The sequence below is a fragment of the Capra hircus genome, chromosome 2 (assembly GCF_001704415.2).
Source record: "Capra hircus breed San Clemente chromosome 2, ASM170441v1, whole genome shotgun sequence".
Lineage (NCBI taxonomy): Eukaryota > Metazoa > Chordata > Mammalia > Artiodactyla > Bovidae > Capra > Capra hircus.
In genome coordinates this window covers 98194460-98217016 of record NC_030809.1, presented here as the reverse complement: position 1 = coordinate 98217016, position 22557 = coordinate 98194460, and the positions used below count along the sequence as shown (strand labels likewise).

The 22557-nt window shown below is 36.2% G+C and overlaps 1 protein-coding gene across 1 annotated transcript in view; it reads left to right on the top strand.

Moving 5' to 3' along the window:
* Positions 5077-22557, top strand: part of CCDC148 (coiled-coil domain containing 148) — a 222902-nt gene continuing 205421 nt past the window's right edge. Inside the window, exons 1-3 of the mRNA XM_018066726.1 lie at positions 5077-5083; positions 6358-6479; positions 14997-15100. Of these exons, the coding sequence (XP_017922215.1) occupies positions 5077-5083; positions 6358-6479; positions 14997-15100 (233 nt within the window). The remainder of the gene's footprint in view (positions 5084-6357; positions 6480-14996; positions 15101-22557) is intronic.

Genomic DNA, 22557 nt, shown 5'->3' with positions numbered 1-22557 from the left:
CATTGCTGTAATGAAGTTCACATTTTAAAGGTTCCTTGGTGTCATGAAATTGTTTCTTTTTAAATTGGTAAAATGTGGAAAATGCAGTAGCATTTCCCCTGATACAGTGAAATAACTATTTGTTCCTGCTTAATATTTTTTAAAATGTATTTTTCTTCTGTTAAAAAGAGAAAAATTTAGAAACTGCTCAAGGAAAAAGAAAAAATCAAAATTAAATATAATCCTACTACCCCAAAATTGCCACTATTAAATGTTTGGTATACAGAATTAGCATTGTATCTCTCTATCCAAGCTTTATTTCCTCTACTACATATTGTTGTGTTTTTTTATGAGTTCTACAAATTTATGAGTTCTATAAACTTTTGTACATATTATTCCTCGATATTTTGTTTTGTTTGGTTGCTCTTCTTCTGTTGTTCGTTTTGTTTCCATTTTTTAAATTTGTTTGTTTGTTTTTGGATGTGGAACAGTGTAATAGTCTTTATTGAATTTGTTACAATATTGTTTTTGTTTTCTGTTTTGGTCTTTGGCGGCAAGGCATGTGGGATCTTAGCTCCTTGATCAGGGATCTAGCTAACCCTTACCCCTGCATTGAAAGTTGAAGTCTGAACCACTGAACCACCAGGAAAGTCCTTCCCGTGGTGGCTGTTTTGAATGAGATCTTTTCCCATTATGTCTAATTTTGAGATACTTATAATGTAACTGAGTAGTTTATATAATCATTTTTATTAGCTCTCATAATTTACCCTTTGTTTCCATTAGTTTTTCCAGGACAATAATGTTATCGTATACCAACTACAAAACATAATGTTTCATTATAGAAGTAATATGGGCCATTCTGCTTAGAATTTAAAAGAGAATATGGGGCCTTCCTGGTGGTCCAGTGGCTAAGATGGCACTCAGTGCAGGGAGCCCAGGTTCAATCCCTGGTCACAGAATACAGATTTTAACACTGTAGAAAGATTGCCTTATTGTACAAATGGTCTCTTTGCTATTTTGTCCTCATCTCTAGAGAAGTCCTGATTGTTCACTTACTCTGTAGAGACTAGTTGAAGTTGTGAATTTTTTTTTAAGTTTAGATTCTGTATCATATCTAATAAAATTAACATTATATTAAAATGTTTTTTCATCCCTCTAGCTATACAAGGCTGTCATTATATTATATATCAAAATGTTCTTCCTACTACTGAGTCACTTCAGTTGTGTCTGACTCTGTGCAACCCCATAGACGGCAGCCCACCAGGCTCCCCCGTCCCTGGGATTCTCCAGGCAAGAACACTGGAGTGGGTTGCCATTTCCTTCTCCAATACATGAAAGTGAAAAGTGAAAGTGAAGTCGCTCAGTCATGTCCGACCCTCAGTGACCCCATGGACTGCAGCCTTTCAGGCTCCTCTGTCCTTGGGATTTTCCAGTCAAGAGTACTGGAGTGGGGTGCCATTGCTTTTTCCATGTTCTTCCTACAGAATAGTAAATTTCTCGTAAAAATATATTATTTTAAAATATTTTCAGTAATTGGGTAGATCTAAGAGACTTATTTTGACAACACTATAAGCAATTTCTAAAATGTCGCATAATGTGAATATGGAATAATATCTAAAACTAAGTGTTCTTAAATTTTAACATGGAAAATTGTGTTCAAGTAGCCATTAGTCAACCCAAAGCATTTTAACTATGGGCTGAAGTTGCCACTTTGAATTTTTCACAAATTCACTAGTAAGCATAAAGTGGAAATGGCATAATCACACAAATTGTAATCAAAATAGTTGGAGTAACAATGCCATTAGTAAAGATTTAAGGCAAAATTTTCCTAAACCAAACTATTTTCTTAGTATTTTCCCTAAACTAGGAAGAGGATCATTCAGAGCGGAAATTTGATTCTTCACATATGTCTGTTAACACTTGTTACATCAGAAGACACTTCATGTATAAAAAGCCAAAACTCATTAACTCAGTGTGTATTATAGTTCAAGTTTCTCACTGGGAAGCGGTTAGACTCTTGAGGGCCATGCATTGAATTCTATATTTAATTTAATATAGAATTTAAACTTAATCATAGAGACTTCCAACCTTAGCAAGCTATTGGCCTGATTATTATTATTTAAAGCTGCTACATAAATTTTGTTAACGTCTCTATATGATTAATGATACCTTCTGTTCCAAGTGAAAGAATGAATATAGCAGCCAAATGGTCATACCATTAAAAAACTTTAATGTGAGCCCCTAGAGTGTTTTCTATGTCTGCTGTTTCCTAGAAAATGACCAGTTTAAAACACTGTTCTAAGGAGACATATTTTGGGGTGGCAGATTCTGCTTCTTTATGTAGAAATGGTGAGAAACATGGCGTGGCTTTCATGATGTTCCTCTGAAAACCAGGAGGACTAAATTAAATAGGGGTAGGCCAACATAACTGAACTGGAGAAGGGCATGACCTACTCCAGTATTCTTGCCTGGAGAATCCCATGGACAGAAGAGCCTGGTGGGCTACAGTCCATAGGGTTGCAAAGAGTCAGACATGACTAAAGTGACTGAGCATGCATGCAAGGTAACCGAAATGAAATCTGCAAGACCCCATCTTATTTTAGAGCCTCAATCTTATCATCTTAAGCCCAAGGAGATCAATCCTAAATCCTTGGGGAGTGCTCAACTCTCCAAGGAGGAAAAACTAAAACCAATCAGAGAACTGGTGAGGCCTTTCTTGGATGGAGATGCAAACTTAGACTGTTCGGTTATGCAAGGGAGAATGAAATGAAAACTAGATGTGAAAAGGAGTAGGCCAGAGCTCAAGAACTGGCTGCTGAATAAAAGAACAAATTTGTTTCAGAGTTTGCTTTATTTGTCTAGTACTTGTTTTTAGAAAAAGAAAAAAAGTATATTTGATTATCTTTGGGCATGGAATACTTTACAAATTTCCATGTTTTCCGCACTCCCTATGGTTGTATATTTTGCCACTTCTCTCATTTAACTAACTGGATGGCCCTGAGGGTATTTAAGCTTGTCATTCTTCTCTCTTGGCTATGCATCAAAGCAGCTTTTTAAAAATTGCAAGGTTATTGTTAGGAGAGTGAGGCTACAGTGTGAATTTAGGAATTGTTGTTTCAGTTCTTTTGAGGAGCTAGAAGATATCTAGCTACCACCAGCTACATTTTATTTATTTCCTCAAATAATATTTATTGAGCACTTACTACTCTGTGCCAGGGAATGGGGATGCAATCAGAAATAAGACAAGCCTGGAGGGAGACAGATATCAGATCAGTAAGCATGAAAATGTGAAGACTAATACAAATTATCATGGAAACAAAGAGAATTGAATAACAGAGAAACAAGGGTCCTCCCTTCTTTAGATGGAAAAGTCTGGTAAGATCTCTCTGAAGAGGTGACATGTTGGTCAAGCTGAAGGTAGAGAAGGAACCAACCAGGCAAAAAGAAGGAAATGTCTTTAAGAAAGAGAGAACCACTAGTGGGATGACCTTGAAGCAGAATGAACTTGGTAGGTCTGAGAAACAGAATGACTGGTGTGATTGAAATGTTGGTAGAGAGAAGACCAAGGGTAAGATTATGCAGGACTTTATAGATCATTTAAAGAAGTTGGGATACTATTTCAAAGGGTATAGGTACCATTGAAGGGGTTCAAGCAAGGTGAGATTAGAGGTTTGAAATGTTACTCAGGCTGCTGTGTGGAGGATGCATTGTAAGGGTACAAAGTGGAATGCTGCTGTCATCTAGGTGATGGGTGCCTGAGACAGTGCAGGCAGACAGATTGGACATGCAAAATCTTTCAGAACGAAGAAGACTCTTAATTGATAGGATATGGGTGTGAGTAAAAACCAGTCAGTAGGGAGGGTTGTCAATTTATGAAAGACTTAAAAAAAAATTATTTAACAGAGACCCTAAAGAAATTACACATTGAGGCTTATCCCTAAAACTGTTCAGCAATCATCATGATTCTTGGTAACTTGGCAGAGTTTCTGAAAATATGGATTTTTGCTAATTTTTCTTCCATTTAAGAAGATTTACATTACTGCACAGACCACTAGACTTGGGTAATTCAACCTAGTAGATAGTGAACAAAAATGTGTGAAAAATATGTACTGTCTTTTGAGCAACAACTTGGCTAGCCTCTTGCCCTGGATGTGCCATAAAAAGATGTTGGTTCCATTCAGTGCTATCGCAGGTTGGTTTCTTAGGAAGGAGAAACAGAGTTTGGGGTGCTAGATATTTATCAAAGATGCATACCTGTGAAAGAAAGGAGGAAGAAAGCTTGGGCAAAAGAAAAAGCCAGCTTTCATGCAGGTTCAACAAAGTCTGGGTCAACCCCAAAGAGGACCCTGGAGCAAATATTACCCATCAGAGTGGCCTTCATTAAGCCCAAACTGTTGGGCTTGCCTTACCTCCTTGCCTCACTCTGTCTTTGGGTATGAGTTGCTCCAGGAATGATGTGTCTCTTGGAGAGGCCTTTGTCTGCAGCTGAGTCCAACCCTGGCGGAGGTGACAGCTAAGCATCAAGTGCTCTCTAGAAGTGGATGACACATGCCCATGTCCTCCAAAGGAGCTGTGTTGCTGAAGAGAAGTAGTAAGTAATTTGTCTAGCTGCTTTATTTTGTAATTTATGTACTTTCTTTCCTACTGAGAACTCAAGATAAAACATACACAATTTTTAAACTGTGAAATATTTATGAGTCTCTGGGACAATCTGACAGAGGTAAGAGGTTGGAAGAAGAAAAACCAAGACCAGGAAAAGCACAAAGAGGAAAAACTAATGGAAGGAGGCTTCTAGGAGCAAAGAGAAACAAATTTTAATAAAATACAAAGAGTTATGGCACCCAGTCCTGGAACTTGATTTCAACAATCACTACAGTGAACATTTCTTTAAAACAGGTTTTAAAATAACAGTGTAAAATTTTAGCTCTCTTTTGTTTCCTTGACAGGTATGGAAAACATGAATAAAAGAGACCAACTATTCATGACAATTCAGAAAAATGATAGCTCAGGTATTTTTCCTACTTCTAAGCTTATTTTATGGTTTATGGTGGATTATGGTGATATAAAACTGGAATGTTGACTTTCAAAATTTTAATAATGGAAGGTTCATTTTTTTGGTCATAGTGAAAATTTCTTCAGTTTCCTCACAATAATCAAACCAATCATTCTTTTCTTCACTGTGCTTGTCCTTAAGTCATTTGGAGCCTTCTTAACATCATGTGACCCATGACATACTTAATAAATCTTAGTTTCTTCACATTGTGCAGGTGAATTTTTCGCATCATTGAGGTAATGATACTTGAATTACTCAAATTTTTATACTTCATGTTTCTTGGCCTTGGAGTTCAGTTCAGTTCAGTTCAGTTGGTCAGTCATGTCCGACTCTTTGCAACTCCATGAACCACAGCATGCCAGGCCTCCCTGTCCATCACCAACTCCCAGAGTTCACCCAAACTCATGTCCATTGAGTCCAACCAGCTCATCCTCTGTCGTCCCCTTCTCCTCCTGCCCTCAATCTTTCCCAGCATCAGGGTCTTTTCCAATGACTCAGCTCTTTACATCAGGTGGCCAAAGTATTGGAGTTTCAGCTTCTCAGTCCTTCCAATGAACACCCAGAACTGATCTCCTTTAGGATGGACTGGCTGAATCTCCTTGCAGTCCAAGGGACTCTCAAGAGTCTTCTCCAACACCACAGTTCAAAAGCATCAGTTCTTCGGCACTCAGCTTTCTTCATAGTTCAACTGTCACATCCATACATGACCACTGGAAAAACCATAGCCTTGACTATCCTCTACCTATATTTCATTTTATCAAAATAGTTAATATCAAGCTAAACTAGGACATTTTATATAGTTGGAAGCAGAATGCCTGCCCACACATTTTATATCATTTTTATCTTATCTGGCCTATTAAATTTCTTAGCTATCAGTTTCAACCTCTTTTGTATTTAATTGAGTCAATTTTTCTAGGTTAAAAATGCAACTATGACTTTAAAAGTTCTATTTACTTAATTTGATTAATATGAACGTGATACTTAAATATTCACAGTTAATGACTAACACATTTTAGATAAAAAGAATGATCACACTTTGTATCTTGACAGTATAATTTTCTAAAATTCTCAATATATTAACAAATGAAAGTATTCCTTTTATCTTCTTTTAGAAGTAATTTTATTTGAAGAATATAGTGATAATATTTTTTAAATTTCCAGAAATAGTATTTAAATATACTATGAATATTGTAACATATTACTTCTTATATTTGCTTTAAAATGTTTAAAAATAAGACCAGTAGTCAACGTGTTGCCAAAACTCTATTTGACTTCCAATAACATACATTGTTTCTTTGTCATTTTCTGTTTTTGATGAAAAACAGATAATCTGATATTTCATATGAAAAATGAAATCAGAAGCACCAAGTATAAACCAGTAGACTACCAACAATTGCATGCATTAACTGAAGCAAAAAAGTTAGCTTCTGCCTCTACAGAGCTAAAGGTTAGATTCGTGTATGTGTGTTTTCTATTAATAGTTTTGGAAAATTGAATTGCTAGAAAGTAAAATGATATTTACAATGAAATGTGAAAATAAATAGCATTCTAAGTAGTTTTTAGAATCATCCAACTATTGGTAATAGTGAATGGGAACATTTATTGAATACTCTCAGACATTGTGCTGTGTAGTTTACATGCATGACTCATTTAATGTTCCTAACAGTCCCATGAAGCCTGAATTCAACTTTATTTTCAGAAAGATAGCTATTTCATTAGCTTTCAACAATTTCTAACATAGTCTAAAAAAATTAAAAATGCTAAAAAGTGTTAGCCATGGCTTATCATCTAATTTACAGCTCCTTCTGCAGCACAAAATGTGCCCCCAGGTGTCTCTTTTCTAGAATTCTCTTTTTGCAGCATATTTAAAAGCAGAGACATTACTTTACCGACTAAGATCCGTCTAGTCAAGGCTATGGTTTTTCCAGTAGTCATGTATGGATGTGAGAGTTGGACTGTGAAGAAGGCTGAGCGCCAAAGAATTGATGCTTTTGAACTGTGGTGTTGGAGAAGACTCTTGAGAGTCCCTTGGACTGCAAGGAGATCCAACCAGTCCATTCTGAAGGAGATCAGCCCTGGGATTTCTTTGTAAGAAATGATGCTAAAGCTGAAACTCCAGTATTTTGGCCACCTGATGCAAAGAGTTGACACACTGGAAAAGACCCTCATACTGGGAAGGATTGGGGGAAGGCTGAGAAGGGGGCAACAGAGGATGAGATGGCTGGATGGCATCACTGACTCGATGGATGTGAGTCTGAGTGAACTACGGGAGTTGGTGATAGACAGGGAGGCCTGGCGTGTTGCGATTCATGGGGTTGCAAAGAGTCAGACACGACTGAGTGACTGAACTGGACTGAACTGAAGAAAGGAGAATCTCAACTATATTTGAAAGAGGTTAATGTTCCAAGTAATTGTGCACAATATTTTAGGACCATGGATGAGTTTAGGATTACTCATGCAATATCAGTTCAGTTCAGTCACTCAGTCATGTCTGACTCTTTGTGACCCCATGAATTGTAGCATGCCAGGCCTCCCTGTCCACCAACAACTCCCAGAGTTCACTCAAACTCATGTCCATCGAGTCAGTGATGCCATCCAGCCATCTCATCTTCTGTCGTCCTCTTTTCCTCCTGTCCCCAATCCCTCCCAGCATCAGAGTCTTTTCCAATGAGTCAACTCTTCACATAAGGTGGCCAAAGTACTGGAGTTTCAGCTTCAGCATCATTCCTTCCAAAGAACACCCAGGGCTGATCTCCTTTAGAATGGACTTGTTGGATCTCCTTGCAGTCCAAGGGACTCTCAAGAGTCTTCTCCAACACCACAGTTCAAAAGGGTCAATTCTTCAGTGCTCAGCTTTCATCGCAGTCCAACTCTCACATCCATACATGACCACTGGAAAAATCATAGCCTTGACTAAGTGGACCTTTGTTGGCAAAGTAATGTCTCATAAAATATATTTCCCTCTTATTCAAATAATAAAATGCTTTATAAATAGCATTTTTATTGCTTGCTGCTGCTGCTAAGTTGCTTCAGTTGTGTCTGACTCTGTGCGACCCCAGAGAGGGCAGCCCACCAGGCTCCCCCGTCCCTGGGATTCTCCAGGCAAAAACACTGGAGTGGATTGCCATTTCCTTCTCCAATGCATGAAAGTGAAAAGTGAAAAGTGAAAGTGAAGACGCTCAGTCGTGTCCGACTCTTAGTAACCCCATGGACTGCAGCCTACCAGGCTCCTCCATCCATGGGGTTTTCCAGGCAAGAGTTCTGGAGTGGGGTGCCATTGCCTTTCTGTTCCCTTGCCAGTTGCATTCAAAAATCTGGTTTGGTGAAGCAGCAAACTAAGCAATTTACAAACTTTTACGTGTATTTAATATTTTGTGCTATATTAGCTCTGCATTGCTCTTTATTGTTAATATCCTTTTAAAAAGGCAACTGTCGTGATTTCAAGGCACATTTGTTACCCTATTCTGGAGAAATTACCATGTATTCATGAGCAATGTCCCCTCAAACTAAGGACACCACTTAAAATGTTGGGCATTATCTGTATCAGATACTACTTTAAAATAATTTAATGTTATCAGGACATTCAAAGAAAATTTATGGGTAAATCTCTTATATGACTATAATCCTAATAAGCCATTTTCATATTTCTGACTTCTGTGCTAATCCATTGTATTTATACCATTGTACACATTTATACATATAATAAATATATACTGTGTGTCTTGAATGTCCAGTGGTGAGCCAAATACAATACCTACCTTCATGGGTTGTAATATTTTCAGGAGAGAGGAAGAATAGAAGCTAGTATTTTTCAAATAAGCCCTTTAAAGAAATTAGTAGTACTAAGAATGTGTCTGTGTATATGCTAAGTTGCTTCAGTCATGTCCAACACTTTATGACCCTTCGGACTGTGGCCTGCCAGATTCCTCTGTCCATGGATTCTCCCAGCTAGAATACTGGAGTGCGTTGCCATGCCCTCCTCCAGAGGACGGTCCTGACCGGGGGATGGAGCCTGGGTCTCTTAAGTCTCCTGCACTGGCAGGCGGGTTCTTTACCACTAGTGTCACCTAGAAGCCCATACTAAGCATAAACTAAATCCACCCCCCACCAAAAAAGAAAAAATAGTCTGATGTACAATAACAGAACTTGGTACTAATCGGGTGGAAAGGAAGGCTTTTCTAAGGAAGTGACATTGGATTGGGATCTCAAGGACAGTAAGAATTAGCCAACAAAACAGGAGTGATAACTACTCCAAGTAGAAAAAGATGCTTACTTTATCGCATCTCAATTATTAGACACTTAGCTTGTATCCAGTTTTTGATATTGAAAATCATATCTCCATAAATATCTTTATGCATAGACACCTCATGTAGGTAAATTCCCATGAGTGGGATGTCTGGGCCAAAAAAAGTGTAAATTTTTTTAGCTCTCTACCAAAGTACTGTTGTAACAAATATGTCACCACAAACATTTTATCTATGCCCTTTTCAGTATTGGAAAATGTACGGCTGACTCTTCAGCATTGCAAGGGTTAGGGGCACTGACCATCTGCTTGAAGAATGTCTGTGTAAAACCAGATACATATTTTGGATGATTCCTGATATTTTGGATGATTCCCCATCTTTGAGTGGGGAATCACTGAATGTTAAAAATTAATATTTGGTCAAAGTAAATTTCTCTTTGAGGATAGAATTGCTATCAGAGGATAAACATTTTTAAATTATTAAGGTGATTTTTAAAGTTTGGCATTAAGTGCAGGGATAATAATTTCCTAACATTGTAGCTAACTAGGCTGCTTCTCTGGTTATTGTGTTATTCATTTATGAGATTAAACAAATAACCATCCACAACCAATATTTTAAATAACATCAAGTACCTTTTTGTTCACAGAATATAATTTATGAAGATGCTTTTTAGTTACATATTTTCTAGAAAAAACTTGTTATCTGGGATTTATAACTTGGCAAATCTCAAAGAAATCTCTTGCTTTATACTACCAAATATGGTTTAGTACTGAAAATATCTGTAGCAATCATTTTGGCAAGCATTTTGCTTTCATTTTTGGTATCCATAGATTCATAATAATAAAAAATTATCCATTTAAAGCATTTTTGTAAAATCTATTGTTTTGAATTTTGGTCAGTGAGAACAAAATGTGTCCTATATACCTCATCATTTTCTAACAGTCTTCTTTCCTTTCTATAAATTTCACTTTTTATTTTATTTTATAAGGAAGATGTATTAGGAATGTTGTTTTCATGATTTTTGGATTCTTCTCTTCTCATTTAATTTAGAGATATCAGGTTGACATTTTGCTTTTAATTTATTCTTCTAAGATGTGAAGAATTCCCAAACAGGACTTTTTCTTGAAAGACTCATGGCTTAGATGGAGTTAGATAATGGGAAATTAAATACAATTATTAAGATTTATTTTGTTTAATGTTATGAATGCTAATATATCAAACAGCCTACACCAACTAGAATAATGATAATACTGTCTCTATTATCCTTTCTTATATTATTGTTAAACTTTTTGTAAAATATGTTGGCTAAAAAATTATATTTTATTCTTCTTAGTGTTAAAAAGTTAACACATTCTCTCTCAAAATTTATATTAATTATCAGTCAATTCTCAATTTATTTTACTAAATAAATATGCTAATTTTTTGCACATGAAATTAACAGCTTCACCAATCATTGTTAGGTACTACAACGCTTTACTGTGGCAATATTAAATGTAAACATACTTAACCTGAGTGATAGAAAGTTAACATTTAAAGCACATAAGAAGATTTTTGCTTCAACTTACATCTAGAATGCTTACCTATATTTGAAAAGCAGTTAACAATAAGTATTTTTAACTAACAATAAATTCAGGAGACTTCCCTGATTTGTTTTGCTGATATTGTTATACTGATTTGATGTGATAGTGACCTATATAATTGCTATGATATTGATCATGGACAAGTTATGGTATGCTAGATAAGGTGCCAATGCTCACACTTGAGTAATCTAGTCTTTCAAAGGCCGAGACTGAACCTGAAGCCAAAGAGTAGAGATGGGCAGAAAATCAAGACCAATTTTTGGTAAATTAAACGTTAACTCTTCATTCCCAATTTAAGTATAAAAGAGATATTTCCAATTATTTTTATTTTAATTTCTTTGCTTAGCAAGAATTAATATTTCTTCTTGTCTAGCTCAAGTAATCCATCTACTATTTCTTGTTTTTAAAAACATTACAATATGGATAATTGCAGGAATACAATTACAATTGTAAAATACATTACAGTATGGACAATTGCAACATTAGAGTGAATAGAGTTATTAATCTCCACATGATATTATCCACCTTCAACTATTAACAACTCTTGACCATTGTTTCCTCTGTACTCTCACCTACAATTTCCCTCTATAACAGATTATTTCGAATCAAATCTCAGATATTATAATATTCACCATAATTATTTCAGTATGTATCTTTAAAAGATTAAGGCTATAAAACCCCAAACCCTATAATACCATTACTATATGATTTCTTAATAATTTCAAATAATTGATGTTAAGTCTCCCTGATTGTTTCCAATTTTTTCAAATTTTTTTCAAGTTAGCATCTAAATAGTATCCATATATTATATTTGATATTTACTTTTTTAAGGTTTCCTCCTCCATCCTCTTATATTCTTATAATTTATTTTTTGAAGAAATTGTAGTATTTGTCCTTTATAGTTCCTTATAGCCTGGATTTTGCTGATTATATCCTGGTGGTGTCATTAATTATGTTTTCCTAGCTATTGTATTTCCAGTAACTGGTAGTTATTTGGAGAGACTCAGTCAGATTCAAATTAAATTTATTTTGGTAAGAGCACATTGACAGAATCTCTGTGCTTGTCTTTTTTCATTACAGTGTTGCAGTGGATAGCTTAGTCTATTTATCATTTTATACTTTGGCCAATATAGTTTTCAGATAGATTAATATAGGTATGATTGCTAGGTCAAAGGATAAATCCATATGGAACTCCAAATTCCCTTCTATGGGAGTTTGTACCATCTTGCATTCCCACTTGCAATGTAAGAGAGAGCATGTTTTCCATAGCCTCACATCATAGTGTTTTGTTGAACATTTGAATTTTTGCCAATTTGATGTTAGATGAGGAATGACATCTTAGTGTAATTTTTAATTTTGACAGTTTTCATTGAGTTATAACTCACATATAGTGAAGTACACAAATCTAAAGTGTACATGTCAGTGAATTTTGACACAGACATATGTAGCCAGCACTTAAATTGTCTACTAATTACTGCTGCTTCTATCTAAAGATAGGTCTTCTGGCCCATAGGACTTTTAGGGTGTCTATTTAGGGTTTTGGGAGATAGAAATGGCAACCCCCTCCAGTACTCTTGCCTGGAGAATCCTGTGGACAGAGGAGCCTGGTGGGCTGCTGTCCATGGGGTTGCACAGTCAGACACAACTGAAGTGACTTAGCATGCATGCATGCATTGGAGAAGGAAATGGCAACCCACTCTAGTACTCTTGCCTGGAGAATCCCAGGGACAGAGGAGCCTGGTGGGCTGACGTCTATGGGGTCGCAAAGGGTTGGACACAACTGAAGTGATTTAGCAGCAGCATTTAGGGTTTTATTATCTTGGCTCATCACAGTAAACTACAAAGAAAACCTCTACTTTCTGATGTTTTTAATAAATGTATTACTTTTATAATTTTTAATTCATCAACATTCTGCATAAATAATCATCTACCTTAAATATTGACTTCAGATGGCTTGTTGCTCAGCAAACTGAATTGGAATCATCTAGAAATTACTCTATTGATAAAGATACAACATTAAATCTTTTTATTTTTAAAAAACTGTTCTCTTTTTTTAAAAAGTTTTTGGCCTGAGGATAGAAGGAGAGTCAGTGAGTAAATTTACAAAGAAATCATGATGTTCTGCAAAATATAGGAAGTGTCTAGTGAAAAATAGTAGCTTTATTTTTACTTTTATTGTCTACCTAATTGGTCTTTCCCTGGGTCCACAGGCAGCAGCATTGATTTTTTTAAGCTATAAAAATCTATCTTCATCTTTCACCAATGTGTTTTAATTTTTTTTTTTACAATATGGACCAAATATGTCAAAGAAATCTAATTTTAAAAGTTTTGCCTGATGCAACAAACTCCAGAGACTATAGATGGCAAATAGTTGGAATGAGTTTTAGGCATTCTTCAGGCAAACACAAGAGTATCTGAATTCAGAAACACTACATATGCACTTTTATTTTTTCAGTGAAATAGAGATGGCTATATGTTTTTCTGCAATGACCTGTTCTAATTTAAATATACTTTTCTCCAAAATTTCATAATTATAGCACTCTTAATATTTGACTTTGTGTTTTTTTTAAGTGATGCTTGGGATATTTTGTTTTCTTATACTCCTAATTTTGAATCAGTAACCAGAACAGCAGAAAGATAAACTCAAGGTTACAGTAATCAGTGAATGACAGCTAGAAATAGCATGCATTATACAGAGTCTTTTTAGAGTTTCTCTTCTGAAGTTTTTATATCTTCAGTATTGATCTCTTAAAGCTTTCAGAGTTCTGAGTATTCTAGTAGCAGTGAAAATATAAAATATGCATATTTCACTGAGTTTCTGATTTGAGATTAGCACTTTTATAGATGTATTAAAGTACTAATATGAAATACACAAGTTCAGCATATATAAATACACAAGTTCAGTGTCAGTCAGAGTCTAACCAGGAAACAGACAAATACTCAAGGATTTAGAATAGAGGGGTCGTTAATGCAGGAAATAGTTACACAGGTGATGGAGCTGAGAAGCCAGAGGGCTGTGAACCAACATAGGGATTACAACAGAAGGAAGTCATTATCTTGCCTGGGTTGGAGGAACATTTAGCAAAAGCAAGGTTGAAGCATATCACATAGGCTGAGGTTACCCAGAGATAGCTGGAACCAGGGTAGAACTGTCAGGAAATGTTGGTGCAATGGAGAAAATGCAGATGCTTGTGGAGACCCCTCTGAGAGTAGAGAGGAGTGAATAATCCTTTGGCTCTCCTTTCCTCCCTCCCTCCAATCACCCACTACCAGTGTCTCCCTTTGGCTGAACCCAGCTGGAAGGCAGTTTCAGGGGTGTCTGAGAAACACAGGCTGCTCTCTGATGTGAAGCAGATGAGGGAGCTGGCCAAGAATGGATCTTAAGGCAAACAGATCCAAGCTTGACATAGCTTATTAGCAGAAACCCCAAAGCATGAATTATGTACTACATTTTTTTTGAAAAGTCATAAAATTTGGGAAAAATTAAATTGAGTGAAAATTTGGGTTTCAGTGCTCTTTTTCACTATTTCCTTGTTTAATACTTTCAAATAAACATTTGCCTTAAGTTTTAAAAAACTTTGTTTGCAAAGTCATGGAGTCAAAAGATTAAAATTGTACATACAATTCAAGGTCATATTTCTAATAGATGCTGAAACTAAGGCCAGTCCTCCTAATAACTTATCCAGTGATTTTTTTCCCATCCTGTGCTGAAGGATTACATAAAACCAATCCGAATACCAAGGTTCTATGTGATTCTGATATTTATGACCTTGATGGTCTTGACCAAGTTTTTTAACCTATCTGAAATTCAGTGTCCTCATCTTTAAAATGAGAATAATGATATTATGATGCTTGGCAGGGAAGATGTGTAAAAAGGCAAGAAAATATATAGAATATTCATGCAAATTATCCTTGAGTTGGATGAATAAGGTGTTATTTATTGTATGTGTGGAAAATAGATTTTTTCCTTCCTAAAGAAAGAAAAATACCTTTCTTTAGAAAGATGCTTGTGTTAGAAAATGCATGAATAGGATTGAAAAAGAGAAAGTATTTAACTTAGAAAATACAAATTAAACATTTTTATTTTGGAAACCCTTAAAAAACATCAGAATTTCTTCTCTTTTGTTCCTCTGAATCTAGATCAGAAAAACAGTGCAGACTTCAAAGTTATCTAAAGAACAAACACTAATAAAGCAACACAAGCAAGTGTGGTGGCAAGAACACCAAAGGCTAAATGAAGTCAGGTAAGAACTGAGAGTAATCTCAATATGAATATGCAGGAATTACTGAGTTGCACTTATCTAGGTAGATGTTCTGTAACTTTCTATTTTAATTAAACCATTATAATAAAAATATAACATTACAGTTGAATTGGACACTAAATCAAATTAAAATCCTTTCCTTTCTCACTGTAAAGCAGCTATACTCCAATACAATTTTTTCAAAAGATAAAGAAGCCTTTCATTTCTTCAGTTTAATTTGGAATCTGGTAAATATATTAATTTATTAATACATTACCTTTCCTTTGGAAAAAAGAGATAATCTTCTATATCTGCTAATCACTTACTTCTCTGCACTCCCATTCATATTTGTATTTATATTATACTTTAGCACATTGGATTATAATGTTGAAAGTGAAAGTGAAAATGAAGTCGCTTAGTCGTGTCTGACTCTTTGTCACCCCGTGGACTGTAGGCCACCAGGCTCCTCTGTCCATGGGATTTCCCAGGCAAGAATACTGGAGTGGGTTGCCATTTCCTTCTCCAGGGGATCTTCCTGACCCAAGGATCGAACCCGGGTCTCCCACATTGCAGGTAGATGCTTTAGCCTCTGAGCCTCTGGGAACACCTCTTTATACTTTAGCACATTGGATTATAATGTTAGGCTTACATATTTGTCTTCTTACAAAGTGGTAAACTTCTTGGGGACAAACATCCCATCATATTCATCTTTACCTAGGATACATAGAAAGAGATAGATAAATGTTTCCAGTAAATGAGCTAAGGGATTCAAATTGAGTGATTTCTAAATGTAGCTGCATCATAACTAATTCAATTTTGATTTTTGACTTTTGCTGTTATTTTCAGCAGTAACTTCAAGATAAATTAAAACAAAATAATGATTTTATGTGGTGGTGGTTTAGCCACAAGTCATGTCTGACTCTTGTGATGGACGGTAAGCCCGCCAGGTTCCTCTGTCCATGGGATTCTCCAGGCAAGAATACTAGAGTGGGTTGCCATTTCTTTCTCCAGGGGATCTTCCTGACCCAGGAATTGAACCCAGGTCTCCTGCATTGCAGACAGATTCTTTACCAACTGAGCAACATTTTATACTTGGTCTTAAATGTAATCTTTGAGAGAGAAATTCCTTTTCAAAGGTCAAGGCAGGAAGAGGAGGCAGATGTGTTTCCCCTCCTTTTGGGGCATATATATAATTTTTAATGATGGTGATATTTATAAAGTATGCTTTTTCAAATATATACTTGTAAGCCTATATTTTACAAAAAATAGATAATTTTGTAGTCTAATTCTAAGCTAAATTTCCAAGTATTAATACCATTAACTTTATTTTTGACATGTGTGCTTTTCATATTATAGGAATTTCCTATTCTGGCAAGTGATTTCTGTATGTGACATAAAAGGTTCATGAATGGAAATAGCTTTACATTATTATATAACTTAAAGAAAAAATTATATAGATTTTTTCATTCATATTTCCAAAATAAAAACAAATCACATCCATCTTATCCCTCAAAATGTCGCCTTTTATGGAGATAACATTTGAGCCCATTGGAAAATTTTCTTTTTAGATTTGCATAATTGAAAAATGAAAGCCTATAGAAAGTTTTAATTATGGTGTTCACTGATGCAGGCTCAAATATAAAGACACTGGAGAAAGTGATATTGGCTATTCCATACCCTTCTTCCTGTGTGTATGTGTTGTTCTTGAGGTGGATAAAAGAGGCATATACATATTACTATGGAAAGTAATTCTTGAGGGCTGAACTGAAATGACACAAAGATGATGAAATTGAGGAATATGCAAGTAACAACATTATGTCTTGAAACTTGTAAAAACTGAAATTGGATAAACAAGAAGAATTCCAAAATAACTTTCTGTGTTATTCTTGATTGTAGGCTAATTTCAACATGTAGTCAGTGAAATTAAAAACTACTAGTTATTCTTAAATGTAGGCTAATTTCAACGTGTAGTCAGTGAAATTAAAAACTACTAGTTCAAGAAATGGCTAAAAGTTCAAGAATTTAAGGACCACCAGAAAATCAGGAGTTTAAACTCTGTGTGTCTCTCAATCTATAAAATCTACAGTCCCTTTTAATAAAAGATTGAAAGTAAAATATTTTTATGTATCACCGTAAGATACTTCATTTAAAAATCTCAGGTCCTCAGAAGGTAAGGGCTTCCAATGGCATCTAGATTTTGCTGGGTAATTTAATATATACCAAGTAGTATGTTGGGGCGTCCCTGGTGGCTGAGACAGTAAATAATCCGCCTGCAGTATGGGAGACCTGGGTTTGATCCCTGGGTCGAGAAGATCCCCTGGAGAAGAGAATGGCTACCCACTCCAATATTCTTGCCTGGACAATTCCATGGATGGAGGAATCTGGTCGGCTACAGGCTATGGCGGGTTGCAAAGAGTCAGATGTGGCTGAGTGGCTAACACTTTCACTTCACTTTCAGGTAGTATGTTCAGTACTTTACATGCTTTGTTTCATTTAATCCTTACAATGACCCTGCAGAGTAGGTAACATTGTTATCCTAATTTTACAGATGGGAACCTTGAGGTTCAGAGGATTAAAGTCATTTGCAGAAGGTAAATCAGCTAGTTTATGTGGAGGTGGTATTGAATCATTTGCCTTTAACTCCTAGGCTCATTGAACATGGATCTGAGCAGCTTTTTCTTTTTTTCTAGTGGGGTCCATTCATATCACCTGAGATCTAATTGGTCTAGCCTTGCTAGGAAAAAAAAAAAGTAAAGCATTTCCCTAAACTTAGTTCTTTGAAATCTATCATAAGATTAGATGATTAAAATTTCAAAGTATAAAATTATATTTTATATTAAATTTATAAAATTATATTTACTATTACCATGATTTCCAATCTATACCCCCTTGAAGACCTTGATACACTTTGGCAGGAACACTTTCTTCCTTGTTTCAGAATGACTGGTTTAGAGATTGGGAGGAGGTTATTTATATTGGCCATGTGGTAAGGAATTACAATTATTATTTTAATAGAACTTTTGAATAATAAAGTTTGAGAGGTTTATTTGTAAGCCTTACTACTTTTACTATAGTTTCTTTTAGAAATATATGTTATTTACTCAAATTTTAGTTTTAAAGCATTATTTTAAAAATAGCATCCTTTATCCAGAAAATATCATGAGGTTTTACCAATAATTAAATATTATCTGGAAAAGTGTCTTTAAATATGAAAATGAGACCAGTACCCATACTGTGTGACTCAGGCCATCTGAGAATTTACTCAGAGTTCATCCCTTAGCCAATTATTGTGAGGTTTCCTTCCCTGCCTTCTCTGGTACACAGAAGTTGGGACAGCCTCTTATAAGAGAGAAAAGCCAATCAACAGATAGTCTGAGGTCCCCTGTCTGTCTGCACTGCTGAATTCCTTCCTTGTTGTGGGGTAGAGCAGCTCTGGCCTTCGGCCTGTCTGGTGCCCTCATTTTCTGCAGATCTTCTGTCTGTTAGTTCCAATGAGGGAACTTTAACATCTTCACTCTGTCTTTCACAGTCCTTGCCACTGTGCTGTTGTTTGCATAAATGGTTTTTGACTCCACCACTCTCCAGTGCCCCATGTTTCACTTGTTCTGCCTAAATTGGTAACCTTGCCCCAGAAATACCCAGGAGGCTCTGGGTAATTTTTGATGTCCTAAAGAGACTGATTCTACTACACCTGGAAGTTTGGGAGCATCTTGGAAGGGCAAGGAGTGTGAAAGTAGACTCCTGAGAGCTCAAATGTGTCCCTACCAGGCTGATTTTTCTTGCAAGAGATTGCATTGCAACTGGGTTTATCTAGGAAATAGATTAATATATCCTCTAGACAAACAGTCACACAAAAACTCAGGAGAATTTTTGTAGTATCATCATATTCAATGGTACCAGAGGACAGGTCAAGTAGCAGTAGGAAGTACTTAAATTGGCAGATTTGGACAAGGAAATTTGCCTTCAATTTGTCCCATCTTTAGATGCGAGGTAGTTATATGTGCTACAGAGTTCTGACTTGGTGAACACTTGGTACTAAGTCTACACATCAGTGATGAACAGGCAGAGTTCTCCTCCCAAGAATTACGAATATTAATGCCTTTGAGCCCATTGCAATTTTTATCTATATTTCCTCAATCAAATTCTACAAAGCAGATATATTCTTCAAGATACTCCATGGAGAATAATGAATTTCCTTGTCCCATAATTAGGAAAATATTTCATATTTCATCCCTTTTTAGAGAACCTCAATGCACTTTAGCATAATCAAGTTTCTGAATAATCCAGCACTATGTAAACTTATCTGATTTGTTTAGTTCACCATTTCCAAGTTTTCCCTAACATCTTATTGATGTTTTTGTTTTATGGGACATGATTTGGGAAACAATGTATATTCACAAGCTTGTCATGTAGTACTTGCTTCTGGATTTTGTTAGCCAATTAGGACAGTTAGAGAAATAGACTTGCCTGTTGGGTCAGGGTTGTTGATCTAGAAAGCCAGGATGGAGCTTACTAGAATTATTACATGCACAGTAGCAGATTGATCTCCTCTATGAACAAAGCAGTTCTCTTGGTTTTTATGTTCTACTATGGCTTTCTGGTGATGAAAATATAAGGGGACTGAGCTAAATGATTTATAAGTGCTATATTTTTGTTTAAAAAATCTAAGTAAAACTTCCCTGGTGGTTCAGTGGTTAAGAATGTGCCTTGCAACTATAAAACACTGATGAAAGAAATCAAAGATGACACAAATAGATGGAGAAATATGCCATGTTCATGGATTGGAAGAATCAATATAGTGAAAATGAGTGTACTACCCAAAGCAATCTATAGATTCAATGCAATCCCTATCAAACTACCAACGGTATTTTTCACAGAACTAGAACAAATAATTTCACAAGTTGTATGGAAATACAAAAAACCTCGAATAGCCAAAGCAATCTCGAGAAAGAAGAATGGAACTGGAGGAATCAACTTGCCTGACTTCAGGCTATACTACAAAGCAACAGGCATCAAGACAGAGACACAGATCAATGGAACAAAATAGAAAGCCCAGAGATAAATCCACACACCTATGGACACCTTATCTTTGGCAAAGGAGGCAAGAATATACAATGGAGAAAAGACAATCTCTTTAACAAGTTGTGCTGGGAAAACTGGTCAACCACTTGTAAAAGAATGAAACTAGAACACTTTAACACCATACACAAAAATAAAGTCAAGATGGATTAAAGATCTAAATGTAAGACCAGAAACTATAAAACTCCTAGAGGAAAACATAGGCAAAACACTCTCTGATGTAAACCATAGCCAAATCCTCTATGACCCACATCCCAGAGTAATGGAAATGAAAGCAAAAATAAACAAATGGGACCTAATTAAACTTAAAAGCTTTTGCACAATTAAGGAAACTATAAGCAAGGTGAAAAGACAGCCTTCAGAATGGGAGAAAATAATAGCAAATGAAGCAACTGACAAAGAATTCATCTCAAAAATATACAAACAACTCCTGCAGCTCAATTCCAGAAAAATAAGTGACCCAATCAAAAAATGGGCCAAAGAACTAAATAGACATTTTTCCAAAGAAGACATACAGATGGGTAACAAACACATGAAAAGATGCTCAACATCACTCATTATCAGAGAAATCCAAATCAAAACCACAATGAGGTATCATCTTATGCTAGTCAGAATGGCTACTATCACAAAGTCTACAGGCAATAAATGCTGGAGAGGGTGTGGAGAAAAGGAAACGTCTTACACTGTTGGTGGGAATGCAAACTAGTACAGTCACTATGGAGGACAGTGTGGAGATTCCTTAAAAAACTGGACATAGAACTGCCATATGACCCAGGAATCCCACTTCTGGGCATGCACACCAAGGAAACCAGAATTGAAAGAGACACGTGTACCCCAATGTTCATCGCAGCACTGTTTACAATAGCCAGGACATGGAAGCAACTTAGATGTCCATCGGCAGAGCTGTGGTACATATACACAATGGACTATTACTCAGCTATTAAAAAGAATGCATTTGAATCAGTTCTAATGAGGTGGATAAAACTGGAGCCTATTACACAGAGCGAAGTAAGTCAGAAAGAAAAACACCAATACAGTATATTAATGCATATATATGGAATTTAGAATGATGGTAACAATGGCCTTATATGCGAGACAGCAAAAGAGACACGGATGTAAAGAACAGACTTTTGGAGTCTGTGGGAGAAGGCGAGGGTGGGATGATATGAGAGAATAGCATTGAAACATGTATGTTATCATATGTGAAATAAATTGCCAGCCCAGGTTCGATGCATGAGACAGGGTGCTCAGGGCTGGTGCACTGGGATGACTCTGAGGATGGGATGGGGCGGGAGGTGGGAGGGGGGTTCAGGATGGGGAGCACATGTACACCCATGGGTGATTCATGTGAATGTATGGCCAAAACCACCACAATATTGTAAAGTAATTAGCCTCCAATTAAAAAAAAGAAAAGAAAAGAATATGCCTTGCAATGGAGAGAGTGCAAGTTTGATCCCTAGTTGGGAATGGGATCCTAAATGCCACAGGGCAATTAAGCCCTTATATTGCAACTGTAAGAAAAAATCCCAAATGGCGCAACAAAGACCTGATGCAGCCAAATAAATATTTTTTAAAAGTATGTTATGAAATAACTTCTGGGTATACTCCACTATCATGCACCCATTCTCAGTATATCAATGTCATCTGTTCAGTCGCTAAGTCATGTCCGACTCTTTGCAGCACCACGGACTGCAGCACGCCAGGCTCCCTTGTCCATCAGCAATTCCTGAAGCTTGCTCAGACTCATGTACATCGAGTTGGTGATATGCCATCCAACTATCTCATCCTCTGTCATCCCCTTCTCCTCCTGCTTTCAATCTTTCCCAGCATTAGTGTCTTTTCAAATGAGTCAGTTCTTCACATCAGGTGGCCAAATATTGGAGTTTCAGCTTCAGCATCAGTCCTTCCAGTGAATAGTCAGGACTGATTTCCTTTAGGATGGACTAGTTGGATCTCCCAGCAGTCCAAGGGACTCTCAAGAGTCTTCTCCAACACCACAGTTCAAAAAACATCAATTCTTCAGTGCTCAGCTTTCTTTATAGTCCAACTCTTACATCCATACATGACTACTGGATAAACCATAACTTTGACTAGATGGACCTTTGTTGGCAAAGTAATGTCTCTGATTTTTAATATGTTGTCTAGGTTGGTCATAGTTTTACTTCCAAGGAGTAAGCATCTTTTAATTTCATGGCTGCAGTCACCATCTGCAGTGATTTTGGAGTCCCCAAAATAAAGTCTGTCACTGTTTCCATTGCTTCCCCATCTATTTGCCATGAAGTGATGGGACCAAATGCCATGTTTATTTTCATATGTAATCTTAAAAAAACTTTTGACTAAGACCATATGCTAAAGAAATAGTGTCATCTACAATAGAACCC